This window comes from Rhinichthys klamathensis, unplaced genomic scaffold (genome assembly GCF_029890125.1).
Source record: "Rhinichthys klamathensis goyatoka isolate OS25496 unplaced genomic scaffold, OSU_Roscu_1.1 h1tg000157l_1, whole genome shotgun sequence".
Classification (NCBI taxonomy): Eukaryota; Metazoa; Chordata; class Actinopteri; order Cypriniformes; family Leuciscidae; genus Rhinichthys; species Rhinichthys klamathensis.
In genome coordinates, this window is record NW_026606692.1 from 3,274,462 (window position 1) to 3,288,167 (window position 13,706).

Sequence of the window (13,706 nt, forward strand, 5' to 3'; positions counted from 1 at the left end):
ATCAATGAATCAATGAATTTCCTAATGAAATGTTGGAAACCAATTGAGCATGGCATTTGAAACCCTAAGTATCAAATTGTGTCCTGCACTGTTTCAGACATAAATAACACCCCAAATCATACAGTCTTTTGAGGAGAAGTGTGCTTTTCTAAGAGACCAAACATACTATAGATTTACTTTGAAGAAACCACATCAAGAGCCGAATATCATAGAGACTTAATGATGTACTCTTTTGACCACCTATACCCGTAACCACTTGGCAACACCTTAGCAACCATCCTGAAAATCCTAGGTTTTTTTTAAAACAAGCTATTTTATTATTGCACGAGCAATCCTGGATATTCGACTGTTATGTTGCATGTAAGTGGGTTTTAAAACATTTGTTTTCCCCGGTCTAGGCCACTTTCTCGCCTACCTCAGCGTTTTGCACTCCTTGACTAAAGAGAGTTGTGATGCATTTAAGAGCATCAATAACATCCAACCTGTTCTGACCCTGAGGCAAATAAAAAGTTATTGATTCCACCAACCTCACGGCACCCTTAGCAAAAGGGACTTTTTGTTGCCCCTGATGAAACACTTTCATCTAATCACTTGGCAAAATCTAAAGAGGTGGACGGCTAAAGAAATAAATAAACAAGTAACGCCTCTGGAGATAGAGTGCACACCTTTGGAGATGAAATTAGCCTGAAGTTGTTGCAAATCAATGAAATCGATGCAATCAGCTTAACTGACATAGGTGGCGCAAATCGTCCAGTTGGGGTTCGCTCGCTCACAATTCCGTCTTAATTGCCCTCCAGGGCCAAGTTTGCGCATGCCATTTGTTCACTTTAATTAAATTACAAAGACAGGTTTCCAAAAGTCGTAAGAGCGCTGGCTTGGCACAAGCCCAGTAATTAAAACGACACCCTTTTTGATTACCGGAATGTGCCCTAATGAACTCATTATGTATTTTAACCCAAACACACCAATTACGGAGCTGGCAGAAGACATGCAGCTTACTGTAAAAACTCAAGGCTTTTCGCAGAAGCGAATAATTTAAGTGAGAGGTTTCTGATTTTAATGTCCACCCTGAAGATGGAGTGGTAATTGGAGCGGTGGCATATTTGTTTGCACGCATGCCGAGCTGTGGTGCTCATGTGTCCGACTTGAGTTTGAATCTGGCTTGTGATCTGGCTGATTTCCTCCACCAACTCATTTTGATGACAAGGCCCGGTTTCACAGACAGGGCTTAGATTAAGCCAGGATTAGGCTTTAGTTTAATTAGGCCATTTAAGTAGCTTTTATAAACATGCCTTTGGGGTAAAAATACTGCTGTGCATCTTGAGACAAAACAAGTGACATATTTTAAGATATATCAGTGCAAGTTGCTTTCAGTTAAAACAGCTCAAACATGCATTTTAGTCTGGGACTAGCTTAAGACTTGTCTGTGAAACCGGGGGCAAATGTCTTAAAAATTTAAATAAATTTGCGTCTGTTTATGCATAATTATATTTTCGGTTTTGTCACTTTAATTGTATTACCTTGGCCCATATGTTAAGAGTATTATTCATGCTCAAAACTGATATGATTTCATCTACTCAAAAAACAACAACTCTTTTTATACAATACTTAATAAATACAAGTAGCAGGGGCTGTGATTCATTTTAATAAATGGGTTTTGGTGAGTGGAAAACTGTGTTTACAATAAACTGCATTGGTCATTTAAAATGATAATTTATATTATTTAAAAATATACGATGTATAACAATGTATATATTTTTATATAAGTCTGACTGCCCTGAATGTTCTTTATGTTGTTGTTTTTTATGACATATGCATGTATAGTTCAACCAGTCGTTTGCCTTTGAAGTTCGCATCTTCTATCATTTTCCTGTCATAAAAATATGTGAAATTCTTCTCAGGATGTAAAAAAAATCCTATATACTGAGATTACAACCAAATCATAAATTCTTTAACTTCCTCTCCTGACTGTTTTTCAACACATTTAATGACCTTCTTCAAAGAAACACTTTACTTTTCTATGCCCTAAAATTAGCATAAAGTATTATATTACTAAGTTACTGCATTGTACACTTTTATAATTTTCTAATGCAATATGTTTTACTGCCAGGCTAATTATTGCTTAAATGTTCAAATACATGTTGTCTTCATTAGGAACAGTATTTCTTTTTCTTTTCTTTTTTTTTTATACTGTTTATCATTTCAAACATAATTTAGTGAAATGCTTTTTGTTAAAAGTGTGATTGTGTTATTTTTATTTTACATGGCTATTATCAGATATGGTGATAAATGCTACTGTAAAAACGCTTGATGTTGTGGGAATTTGGCTCCGTTTATTGAGATGAAATCATCATGTCAATCTCTTTGAGCTGTTCATGCTCTGCTGGATCTCAAGAGGACACATTTGAAAGGAGGAGGACAAAACGAAGAGCATCTAAAGGTATTGAATGCTTACAAATGATGTGACGTGCTGTCAAAAGGCAAGGTGTGCAATAGGCGCCATCTATTGGTGTGTTTGCAAAGGTAAACTTGATTTTTCATTCAAGTTCAAGCCCGTATCATACATCATACCCTTTTCTTCTCCTCCTCCTCCTCCTCCTCCTTGTTTTTCTGCGTTTCTGTTTGTGCTTGGCTGTGTGTTTTGTGAACTGTATATTTACAATAAAGTGTGCTAATGCATTAGCATTTCTATTAAATTCTTTATTTATAATAAATATATTTTTTAATAAAACACAAAAAAACACTTCCTTGAGTTTCGTTAAAGTGGGGGTGTAATTTGATATAAAAAAAACTACATTTCGCATCATGCATCAGTATTTCTATTACACGCATTATTTATAATAATATATATATATATATATATATTTTTTTTTTAAATAAAACAAACAAGCACTTCCTTGAGTGTCGTTAAAGTGGGAGTGTCATTTGATATAAAAACTACATTTCCCATCATGCGTCTACGCGGATAAAACTAATGCAACCTCGTGTTTTCAGTACAGCACGCGGTGCACGAGACATTACAGCACAACTCTCAAATTTACTCTGCTTTCCCTGCAGCATGGCATCTGAACTAGGTAATCCTATGTCGGTTTTACTTTCTGCACACAAATCAAATACTTTTCGTTGTGTTTGTTTTTGTTAGATGATGTAGCACTAGCACGTAATGCCATGTTGATCCGTCACAGCCTTTTTTTAACATTAACTTCAATATCAGGTTTAGAAAAGAGTAATTAGTTCCCATTCTGACCACTGATTTGATATCTTACTTGTTATAAGACAACAACAACAACAACAACCCAAAAGTACCGTGGTAATACCATGTTTTTTGACAGTACCATGATGATAATACCATATTTCAATGTGTATGAATTTTACAGTAACGTTACCATAGTATCAAAGTATCATAGTATTGTTTTGAGGGTCAATATATCATGATATCACTTACCAGATGTAACGTTACAATGGGTTTTGGAACAAGATACCATGGTTTTCTTCAAATTGTGTTAAGTGTGTCATGCGTATACAGTGATGCTGCATAAATTATTTTTCTTTTTTGCATGAAGTTTGGTGTCATGGTATGTATCAGAGTACCATGATTTTACCGCCTGAAACGATTACTAGACGATGTTACTGCCACAGTAATTATTTACTGTAGTACCATGGTATCGCCATCATATTCCCTCTTTGTTTTGCTTTATTGAGAAATCTGGTTTTGTGCAAAACAGTGATGCTTCATGTGTAATTGGAAGTATAGTCCTGCTGCTGCAGTTGTTAAAATATCAGATTTGTGTATTTTCTACTGCATGCACAGTTTATGAGTGTCTGTCTAATGTATTTGACTAAATGGCGGTCTCTTTCAGCTTTGCTGAGTGTGTCGGATAAGACCGGACTGGTGGAGTTTGCCAAGCGACTGGTATCAGTGGGTCTGTCATTAGTGGCATCAGGAGGCACCGCCAAAACTCTCCGAGATGCTGGACTCTCTGTCAGGTCAGACATCTGGCATTCAAACTTACTTATAGTTGCTGTGAATACTAAATCTTACAGATATAATAAATAATGATAATAAAAGGCTAGTTCATGTAAACTCTTTTTTTCATACAGGGATGTATCCGAGCTCACTGGATTTCCTGAGATGCTTGGAGGAAGAGTCAAGACCCTTCATCCCGCTGTCCATGCCGGCATTTTGGCTAGACAAACTCACTCTGATAAGGCTGACATGGAAAAACTAGGGTTTAGTCTTGTCAGGTAATACTGTTTTTAGTAAGAAGAAGATTCTAATGCTATCTGTGTTATAGTAATAAAAGCATAATACTTGTCTAGCAAATTCTGCTTTATAGATGCTTCAGGTCATGGAATTTCATGAATGATTGTCATGTGCCACCAGTACAAGATATAATCCGGTTAAGTGGTGCTAACATGCTTTCCATTGGTTTTTTGTTAGAAGTAGAGACTCAGCATTGCTAATCTAATCACTGATAATTCAAATAGTGCCGCTGTGGTGTGACCAAAAGTCTTGATCTCACTTAGACAGGGTCACATGAGCAGCACTGTGTATGGTAGTAATGATACAATCACGGCAGGTCAGACTTGTAGTATACTGTAGCCAGTAAATAATTTTTAAATGATTGCATCAAGAGAAAAGACAGTAGTACCTAATGTTGGTGTAAACTTGTGTTCCTCAAGAGTGGCTGTGTGCAACCTTTACCCGTTTGTGAAGACCGTTGCATCCCCCAGTGTGACCGTGGAAGACGCTGTTGAGCAGATCGACATCGGTCAGTACCGCGTTAATTGTTCACAGGGTTTCCATTTAGGGGTTAATAATTGACCCTTTATTTAGCATTTCCATTGACTGGAATTCAACAATGCAATTCTTTTGTACGGTTAAGAAATTTGATAATTTCCTACTTTTTTTAATGTTTGGTGGAGTGACAATTATAAGAGTGTAATGGTAAATTATGCATTTATATTAAGTAAGTCTCAGAAAGCCTGTCCAGCTCAATAAAAAAAAAGTAAAGCCTTTTTACATAAGTAACCATATATATAAACTGATTAATATATTTTTTTCTGAATATCTTATTTTGATATTTTTTAGGTTCCTTTTTTTTAATGTTTCTGTTTAGGTTCAATTTTGTTATTTTAGTACTTTAACCTTTTTTTCAGTTATTTGCCAAGGCCATGTTTCTAATTAGGGCCCAAGCCTTGAAAAGGTGAAGGCCCTATTGTTTCCTAAGGATTATTATTATTATTATTATTTTACTACCTTTTGGGCTCTTTTGGGGGCCTTAACGTGCTCAAAAACTCTAGAAACTTTGCACACGGGTCAGAACCCGCGGCCATCAGGGCCGGGCTGAAGCTGGTACCCGGGCGTGGCAGGGGGGCTCGACAGCGCCCCCTGGAACGCGGTCCGAAAACTTGGTCCATAAATCAAACACGCTTGCATGGAATAACATGAAACTCGGTACACTTATAGATCTCATCGGTTCATATATCCTTCATTTTCTAGTTTGTTTTTCATCTACTGTAATATTTATACTTTACTCTAGATAAGCTTTATTTCATTTAACAAATTTTTAATAGTTTTAGTAACAATGCTGGTTTTATGGTAGCATTTATTGTATTTGTAATATATTGAACTTCTGGGAATTGTGCTTGATTTTCATGAAAATGTCATCTAAAAGAAAAAGGATAGGGTGTGTTTGGGGTAAAATGTTACACGGACATCTTTATCTTGGCAGCCTGTGTCCGATTCACCCTGTTGTCTCTTATTTCACCATTAATCTTACAATCATATTTAGGTGGAGTTACTCTTCTTCGAGCAGCAGCTAAGAATCACGCCAGAGTCACTGTCGTCTGTGATCCGTCCGACTACAGTGTTGTTGCCAAGGAAATGGAATCTTCCGACAACCATGATACCACAATGGAAACACGCAAAACTCTTGCACTCAAGGTAACGGTGACGATCCTATCGGAGAGGAGATTTGATTACGCTTTGACGACCCACTGAACTTTGTCCACATCCAAAACTCAGTGAATCCCACCCGACATGAGCCCAGTGAAATCTGGAGGAAAATTAAAAATGAATAGATGCAGAACATATTCATTCTAATGTAATACTGACATTGATTATATTGACAGCTTTAATATTGTTCTCCTTTCATTCCAATTCTAAATGAATTAAATGTGTACACATGCTATGTTACTGAGTAGCCAATGCTCTGATTTGTATGGTAAATCATGTTCAGACATGAATTTAGATTTGTTGTTACTATTAAGCAATAGACTTGCTCATAATCCCTTTTAACTCAAATAAACAGTCAGTATGGTCTAATAATCATAATCTAACTTAATCAATGTTTCTCAACTCCGCTCCTAGAGTCCCACCTAGCAGGATATTTTAGATGTCTCTCTGATTAAAACATCTGATTAAACTATTCGACTTCTTGGTGTGGTGAATAGGAAAACCTCTAAAAACATTCTGGGAGGTGGATCTTGAGGACTGGAATTTTAAATGATAAAGGCTTTCACAACTGGCAATTTTGGTCCCACATTTTAAATGGCTGATGCATTTGTGTCTATTTTATGTGTGTAATTGTATGTCTCCTCTGCTGTTGTTAAATTATCTTACAGTATTAATTTGTATAATATTAGCCACCCTTCTCTCTAGACGTCTCTCTGCATCTGTTCTTGATAAACCCATCGATCTGATTAAGGGTTACTATTTTGATAGACAATTACTCAATTTCAGTTGTTGAAATGCCTTTGTGTTTGAATTTGTATTTGTAATATCTCAGGCCTTCACACACACCGCTCAGTACGACGAGGCCATCTCTGATTACTTCAGAGGTGAATATAGTCGAGGAATTTCCCAGCTGCCTTTGCGATACGGCATGAATCCCCATCAAGCTCCTGCTCAGCTCTACACTATACGCCCAGCACTTCCACTCTCTGGTATATATGATCACATATGCTACTACCAGACAAATATTCAACCACGAAAGTTATGATATTAATGTTCCTCTCCATTTCTGACTGTGTCTCAGTGCTGAATGGATCTCCAGGCTTCATTAACCTGTGTGACGCTCTGAACGCCTGGCAGCTGGTGAGAGAGTTGAAGAGAGTTCTTGGTTTGCCAGCTGCCACTTCATTTAAACACGTCAGCCCTGCAGGTATTAACACAAACTTGCTTCCCCGATGCCAGGAAAGCTTTGGCCCTGTTTACAGCTGGTATTAAGATCCAATCGACCAAAACACAAGTAGATGAGGCAGACAGATTCCCATTTACATCTGGTGTCTCTTGTCCTTTTTCAACCACTTCTGTCCTGATTCCTTCAAGGGGAGCGTCTATGGGCGGGTACATGTATGGGCTTTTTCAGGTATTTCGATCTATGGACAAAATAAGCTCACACAAACAGCAGAGAGCGTGTGTTGGAAATCAGGAATTGTGAGAGAACATTGCGCTTGGTGCGTTTTTCATCTCCAAACCAAACTTAGGTCTTCAGCCGACAAAGTTTAAATCCTGTTTGACTAGTGCGCGCCACTTCCCATAATATTTACGCAGTAGGCCGTCTTTGGTAACACTTTACTTGAAGGGGTGTGCATAAGACTAACATGACACCTTCATAATCATGACATGACACATGTTATGAATATTAAGGAAGTTGTATGCATGTTTATGACAACTGTCATTAAGTGTCATTCGCTCAGTTATGACATTTTTAATGCAAATATGACATTGTTTGAGATGTCTTTGTTATGACACCTTGACATAAACCAGCACATCATAACCTGTCAGTGTCTTTGTCATGACAACTTGACATTACTAAGACAACACAACCTGTCATAAACATGACATAGCAGATTAATTATCAAACTTAAGAAACCACTTAGCTTTATTGGTTAACATTACATTAAACTGTCAGGTGGTTGGTTTTGACATTGGCTGTCATGAAGCCATTATAACTTTTTAATGACAAATTCAATGTGTACCACTGTAGTTGAGGTCACGAAAAATATTCATGACACCGTTATAATGCCTCATGACAGCCAATGTCAAAACCAACCACATGACAGTTTAATTTCATTTAATGTCAAGTTGTCATGACAAAGACACTGACAGGTTATGATGTTATGGTTTATGTCAAGATGTCATAACAAAGACATCCTAAACAATGTCATATTTGCATGCAAAATGTCATTATTGAGCGAAAGACACTTAATGACAGTTGTCATAAACATGCATAAACCCTACTTCATATATTTATGACATATGTCATGTCATGGTTATGAAGGTGTCATGTCAGTCTTATGCACACCCCTTCACGTAAAGTGTTACCCGGTCGGTAAATGTCTGTTCGAACACATTTGACAGCATGAGGGTCTACACCACAAAAGCAATCCGGTTGAATGTGTTTTCGACTACCTCTGGAAGTGGACAAGGTCAGAACGTTTTAGACCTGTAGTATTTAGCGTCGTCCACTTATGATCCGAACGACCAAAACACATCTTAATACCAGGGCCCTGTACCATGATGGTAGTTGAACAAACTTAGGGTTACATGATTCGTTTCGAGTTGACAAAACCAAACCAATCCAACCAGGCTTTGTTGGTACCATGATGCTGATCATCAACTCTCTCTATCAACTCAGGCTTTCATCCTGAATTTAGGAGTATAGGTGTGACCTCAGTAGCGAACAGCCAATCACGTGCTGAGAGAGTGAAACTACGATAAATTTCTCGTGAGAGAAGCAGCGCGATTCACTTCTCTTCTGCAGAATATTGAGAATGTTAAAAAATATTAAGAATTTTAACAAATTTACACACACCGCTATTTTCTTCTTGCTATGAAAGAGGAAAACTAAAAGAAAGTCTTCAGTGCAAGTAAAAGTTGTGAAGTTAGTTTATACAGCTGATAAAAGTATTGAGAGATTTGAACTTTTAAGCTCATACATAGTCTTTTTATAGCTTTATCTATTGATTCGAAAGCGTATTAATATAACCTTTATATATTTATTAATTTAAACTGTGCGTAATAACAATTGATAAACTAAAATTGTATATGTGTGATCGATTAAGGGTATACTAATTACGTAGAATAATAACTTTGTATGATTTAGATATTATTTAATTTAGCATTACTGAAAGCCAGATGATTTTTGTCTTTAAAAATAACTTGCTATGTAGTGATGTTTAATTTGGAGTAGAAACAGGTGGAGTGACTATTGCATCAGACATGGACCAATCAGCTGTGAGCAAAGTGACACAAGTTTGATTTTCAACCTTTTAACTGGAACATAACTAGGGCTGTCACTTTTGTGAAAAAATCCTGTTCGATTCTTGAGACGTAAGTGTTCATTGAATCGATTGTAAAATCGGTTTTCCATTGTCTAAAGACGTTTCCATTTTCATCACCAAATATAGGCAAATCCACGGACAACTAACAGGCATTAGGACGAACGTAAAGAGGGCGCTTGAGACGCACAAGTCAGCAATATTTCTGATGATTTATTGGCGTGAAGTTTCGAGCCCAATGACAAACAGGAGCGCAACATTCAGGGATTGAAATTAACACACTCCAACTCGCCAAATGCGGGTACAAATGAACTTTGGTGGGAAACGCTGTCAAATCACGAGCCAATCTGGCGTGTTTCTGTGTTTACTCACTTTGCTGGGGAAGTTCGTGCAAGCCAAATCTGCGCGGATTCAGCGCAAATCCTCAACTCGTGAGTCCTCATGATATATTAAATACAGCGTATTGCACAGAATCTGCTCATATCTGGCTTACTTGAACACACACGTCACTACGCAACAAATAACGGCGCGCTTGTTCACTTGCATTGAAGTAATAGCGAATATTAAAAAGCATTTGGTTAACAGAAAAGACACTGTTATTATCCAACACCCTTCATGTTCTGTGCACTGTATTGGTCTGTCCACCTAAAACACATTTTTGGTAAAAAAAATAAAAGGCTGTTAAAATCGATTCCCTATTTTCGTTTTCGATACTTGTGTTGGTTGGTCCGATCGATTGTGCAATCAATTTTCGAACGTAAAGTGACAGCCCTAAACATAACCTGACCCGGACCAGGTTAGCCTTGGAGCGTAAGTTACTATGGCGATGAACACTGCTAAAAGCCAAACCACTTTCATGGTGCCTAAAACCCAGGGTTGGCGCAAACTAAACTGAAACATACCTGGCTAGACACCTAAACCGGCTTCCTGGTATAGGCCCCAGGTGTAAACAGGGCATTTGTTGTAGAGTTTCAGAAAAGATCTCAAACTAATTTTCACATTTAGGAGCTGCAGTTGGCGTCCCATTGAGTGAAGACGAGGCAAAGGTGTGTATGGTAAATGACATGCTGAAGGATCTCACCCCTCTTTCCACCGCATATGCCAGAGCCAGAGGTGAAACATCTCTCCATGTATCTCCTTTTCCGTTTTCAAACCAGAAGCATTAATCTTCTGTGTAGTTTGGCACGTTTGAACCTAAAAAAAGTATGGATAAATCTGAAAAATATCTTGTAGGTTCTGACAGGATGTCCTCCTTTGGAGATTTCATTGCTTTGTCTGACGTCTGTGATGTCCCGACTGCCAAGATCATCTCCAGAGAGGTGTGTGAGAGAGAAATGAAGAATAACTTTTTTTCACTAAGAGTTCACATTCTCTCAAAGCATTAGCCTCTTATTTAGCAAATACTTGATGCATTTATTTATACATTTTTATACTCAACTTTGACCATTATTTTTTTAAGGTGTCCGATGGTATCGTTGCTCCTGGTTATGATGAGGAAGCACTGCGAATTCTGTCCAAAAAGAAGAATGGAAACTATTGTGTCCTTCGGGTAAATCACGCTTATTGATTGATTAAAGAGACAGTACAATAATAGTCTGAAGTCTGTTATCCAAGTTTGATCCACGGTTTCACATTGCATTTTCTTTTTGGTCAAAACAGCACTTACAAAGAAGAAACTGTTGCAGGTTTTTTTTTTTGGGGGGGGGGGGATATTGATTCTGTACCTTGGTACTTTAATATATGTAATAATACCTATTATTCTGGGTGAATAGTGAATTTAGTATGGTAGTAATGCTCTCCAAGGCTGCATTTATTTAATTTAAAAATACTGTTCACTGCAAAAATATGGTGGAATATTATTACAATTTAAAATAAGGTTTTTTTAAGTTTAATATATTTTAAAATGTAATCTATACAAGGATGCTGAAGCTGAACTTTCAGCATCATTACTTCAGTCTTCAGTGTTACACGATCCTTCAGAAATCATTCTAATATGCTGATTTGCTGCTCAAACATGTATTATAAATGTTAAGAACAGTTGTGCTGATATGTCAAAACCATGATTCATTGTTTTCAGGATTCAAAAGAATTGCGTTTATAGATTTCAAGGACTTCAGGGTTATTGAAAAGAATGGTTCAACACAGCTCTGTCACTCTAAGCCTTCATAATGTATGTCTTGTTCAATTAGATGGATCCTGACTATGAACCGGATGAAGAGGAGGTGAGGGTGCTGTTTGGTTTGAACCTCAAACAAAAGAGGAATGGAGCCGTCATTGATAAAAAGCTTTTCAGCAACATTGTGTCAAAAGGCAAGGTGAGAAACTCCATCAATGCTGATTTTGTTCGCACTTTATTTTCCAGTACATGTGTGCTTATGTGTACTTGCCTAAAAAAACAACTAGGTAACTACATGGGTTAAGGTTAGGTTTTGAGGAATAACTACATATGTACATGGGGAACAGGACTGTAAATTGTTCAGTATTTAATTGATTTGTTTAACACCTTTAGCTTGGGTAAGGTTTTTAATGTTACGTTTTGGGGGTGTGAAACAATATTCTGTAGTAAATGTTGCTCACGATTTTATCAATTGTGATTTTGATTGGACTGTGGCGGGAAGAGGAGTTATGATATTAGCATATTATTTTCAACACAGAAAATGTGATTTTGATCTCATTGCAGCTCTCTGAGAGTGCTCTTCGAGACCTCATTGTAGCCAGTATCGCAGTGAAGTACACTCAGTCCAACTCTGTGTGTTATGCAAAGGATGGTCAGGTAACCAAAAACTTTTAAAAAAATGCAAATGCCTTTGCAAAATGAATTGTAAACCTCATTATTATGGTTTGTGTTTGTTAGGTGATTGGCATTGGCGCTGGGCAGCAGTCCCGTATCCACTGCACTCGGCTGGCCGGAGACAAGGCTGATAACTGGTGGCTCAGGCACCATCCCAGAGTGCTCAATATGAAATTCCGCAGCGGAGTTAAGCGTGCAGAGATGGCTAATGCCATCGATCAGTATGTCAGTGGAACAATTGGAGAGGTATTGTATCCAAAAATTGGTCATTTGTACTATGCCAGCCTAATTAATCAGATGATATTTCGCTGTTTTGAGATTATCTACATCAGCCAGCAACCATGCTTACTTGACCAGATCTTTCAGAGAATGCAAATTTTCTATGAGTTATTGTGCAAAAGAAGTGTTCATTTGTTCTCAGTTTTTTTGTGATAAGTAATTTGGATTAATTTATATATTTGGATGAATCTGACCAAAACTGTCAAAAAATGTCTGGTTCATTTCACCCCAAAATCCAAAAGGCATATCTAATATAAAGAAATATGATGCTTAAAATGACAGAATCTGGTATGAAAATGTGCTTAATTGTGAAAATGTCACTGTTTTATTTCATATAATGTTTTGAGTGAAATGACAGTGCATTTTGATGATGATTATTATTATTATACCTGGTCCCTCAACCTATAAAAGGCATCAGAAACAAAAACTGAAAATATGAATCTTTGAAGTTGCGGTCAGTGATAGAAATAATTTTATTGCCCAGTTTCACACACTAGGTTTAAGCTAGTCCCTGACTAAAATGCATGTTTCAGCTGTTTTAACTAACTTGCACTGATATCTCTTTAAATGTGTCAGTTTTTAACTTAAGACTTACTCCCAGCTCAATCCCTAAGTGAAACCAGGCCTGTGTGTCAGTATTTCTGCAGATTGCTGAGAGGTGGAGGTTTTCTGATGACATTTAATTTTTGTTTGTACGTCAGGGTCCAGATTTGGAGGCTTGGAAGGCTCTGTTTGAGGAGATTCCTGAGCCTCTGTCAGAGGTAGAGAAGAGGAACTGGATCAGTTCTCTGCAGGCTGTGGCCCTCAGCTCTGATGCTTTCTTTCCCTTCCGGGACAATGTTGACCGTGCCAAACGGGTAAACACCCTCTCCTAGTTACCAATCTTAAATCATTGTTTCCATATTTATGCACCTCATTTATCCATGCACACTTGTATACTTGTCACCAAAGTGATTTGTTGCTATATTATACTTTCTAAATGCCTATATTTAAGATGTCAAATGAACGGCATATAAAAGTGACAATTTTCTATCTGCGTATGGTTTTAGAGTGGTGTGGAGTATATTGCCGCCCCCTCTGGCTCTACTGCTGATGAGGTGGTCATCAATGCCTGCAATGAGCTGGGTATTACCCTGGTGCACACCAACATCCGTCTCTTCCATCACTGAAAAACGCCACACAACATCCAGTTGAAAACAAATAACCAACTATTTTCACTGTTACAAAGATTTAGGGTTTCTTTCTTTTTAGATGTACATCTTTTACTATAATTCCTAGTTTCTAACCATGTCATAACTTCTAGCCCAATAGCTAGTCTGTCCACTCAATAGATTAAGTATTAGAATGG

At 37.5% G+C, this 13,706-nt stretch overlaps 1 protein-coding gene across 1 annotated transcript; it reads left to right on the top strand.

The window, feature by feature from the left end:
• The first annotated feature begins 2,933 nt into the window (after positions 1–2,933).
• Positions 2,934–13,693, top strand: atic (5-aminoimidazole-4-carboxamide ribonucleotide formyltransferase/IMP cyclohydrolase). Its single transcript, XM_056258677.1, has 15 exons — positions 2,934–3,074; positions 3,861–3,987; positions 4,102–4,245; positions 4,684–4,772; positions 5,796–5,947; positions 6,792–6,948; positions 7,041–7,166; positions 10,294–10,401; positions 10,522–10,607; positions 10,748–10,837; positions 11,478–11,603; positions 11,969–12,061; positions 12,143–12,325; positions 13,060–13,215; positions 13,408–13,693. The coding sequence occupies exons 1-15, from the start codon at positions 2,975–2,977 to the stop codon at positions 13,525–13,527; spliced, it is 1,857 nt and encodes a 618-aa protein (XP_056114652.1). The 5' UTR covers positions 2,934–2,974; the 3' UTR covers positions 13,528–13,693.
• Positions 13,694–13,706: the final 13 nt, after the last annotated feature.

Bases quoted from the DNA above. Each gene is read 5' to 3' on its own strand.
- atic (XM_056258677.1), top strand. From the start codon at position 2,975: ATGCAACCTCGTGTTTTCAGTACAGCACGCGGTGCACGAGACATTACA. The intron at 3,988-4,101 runs GTCAGACATCTG...TTTTTCATACAG, and splicing joins GATGCTGGACTCTCTGTCAG to GGATGTATCCGAGCTCACTG. The intron at 6,949-7,040 runs GTATATATGATC...ACTGTGTCTCAG, and splicing joins CCCAGCACTTCCACTCTCTG to TGCTGAATGGATCTCCAGGC.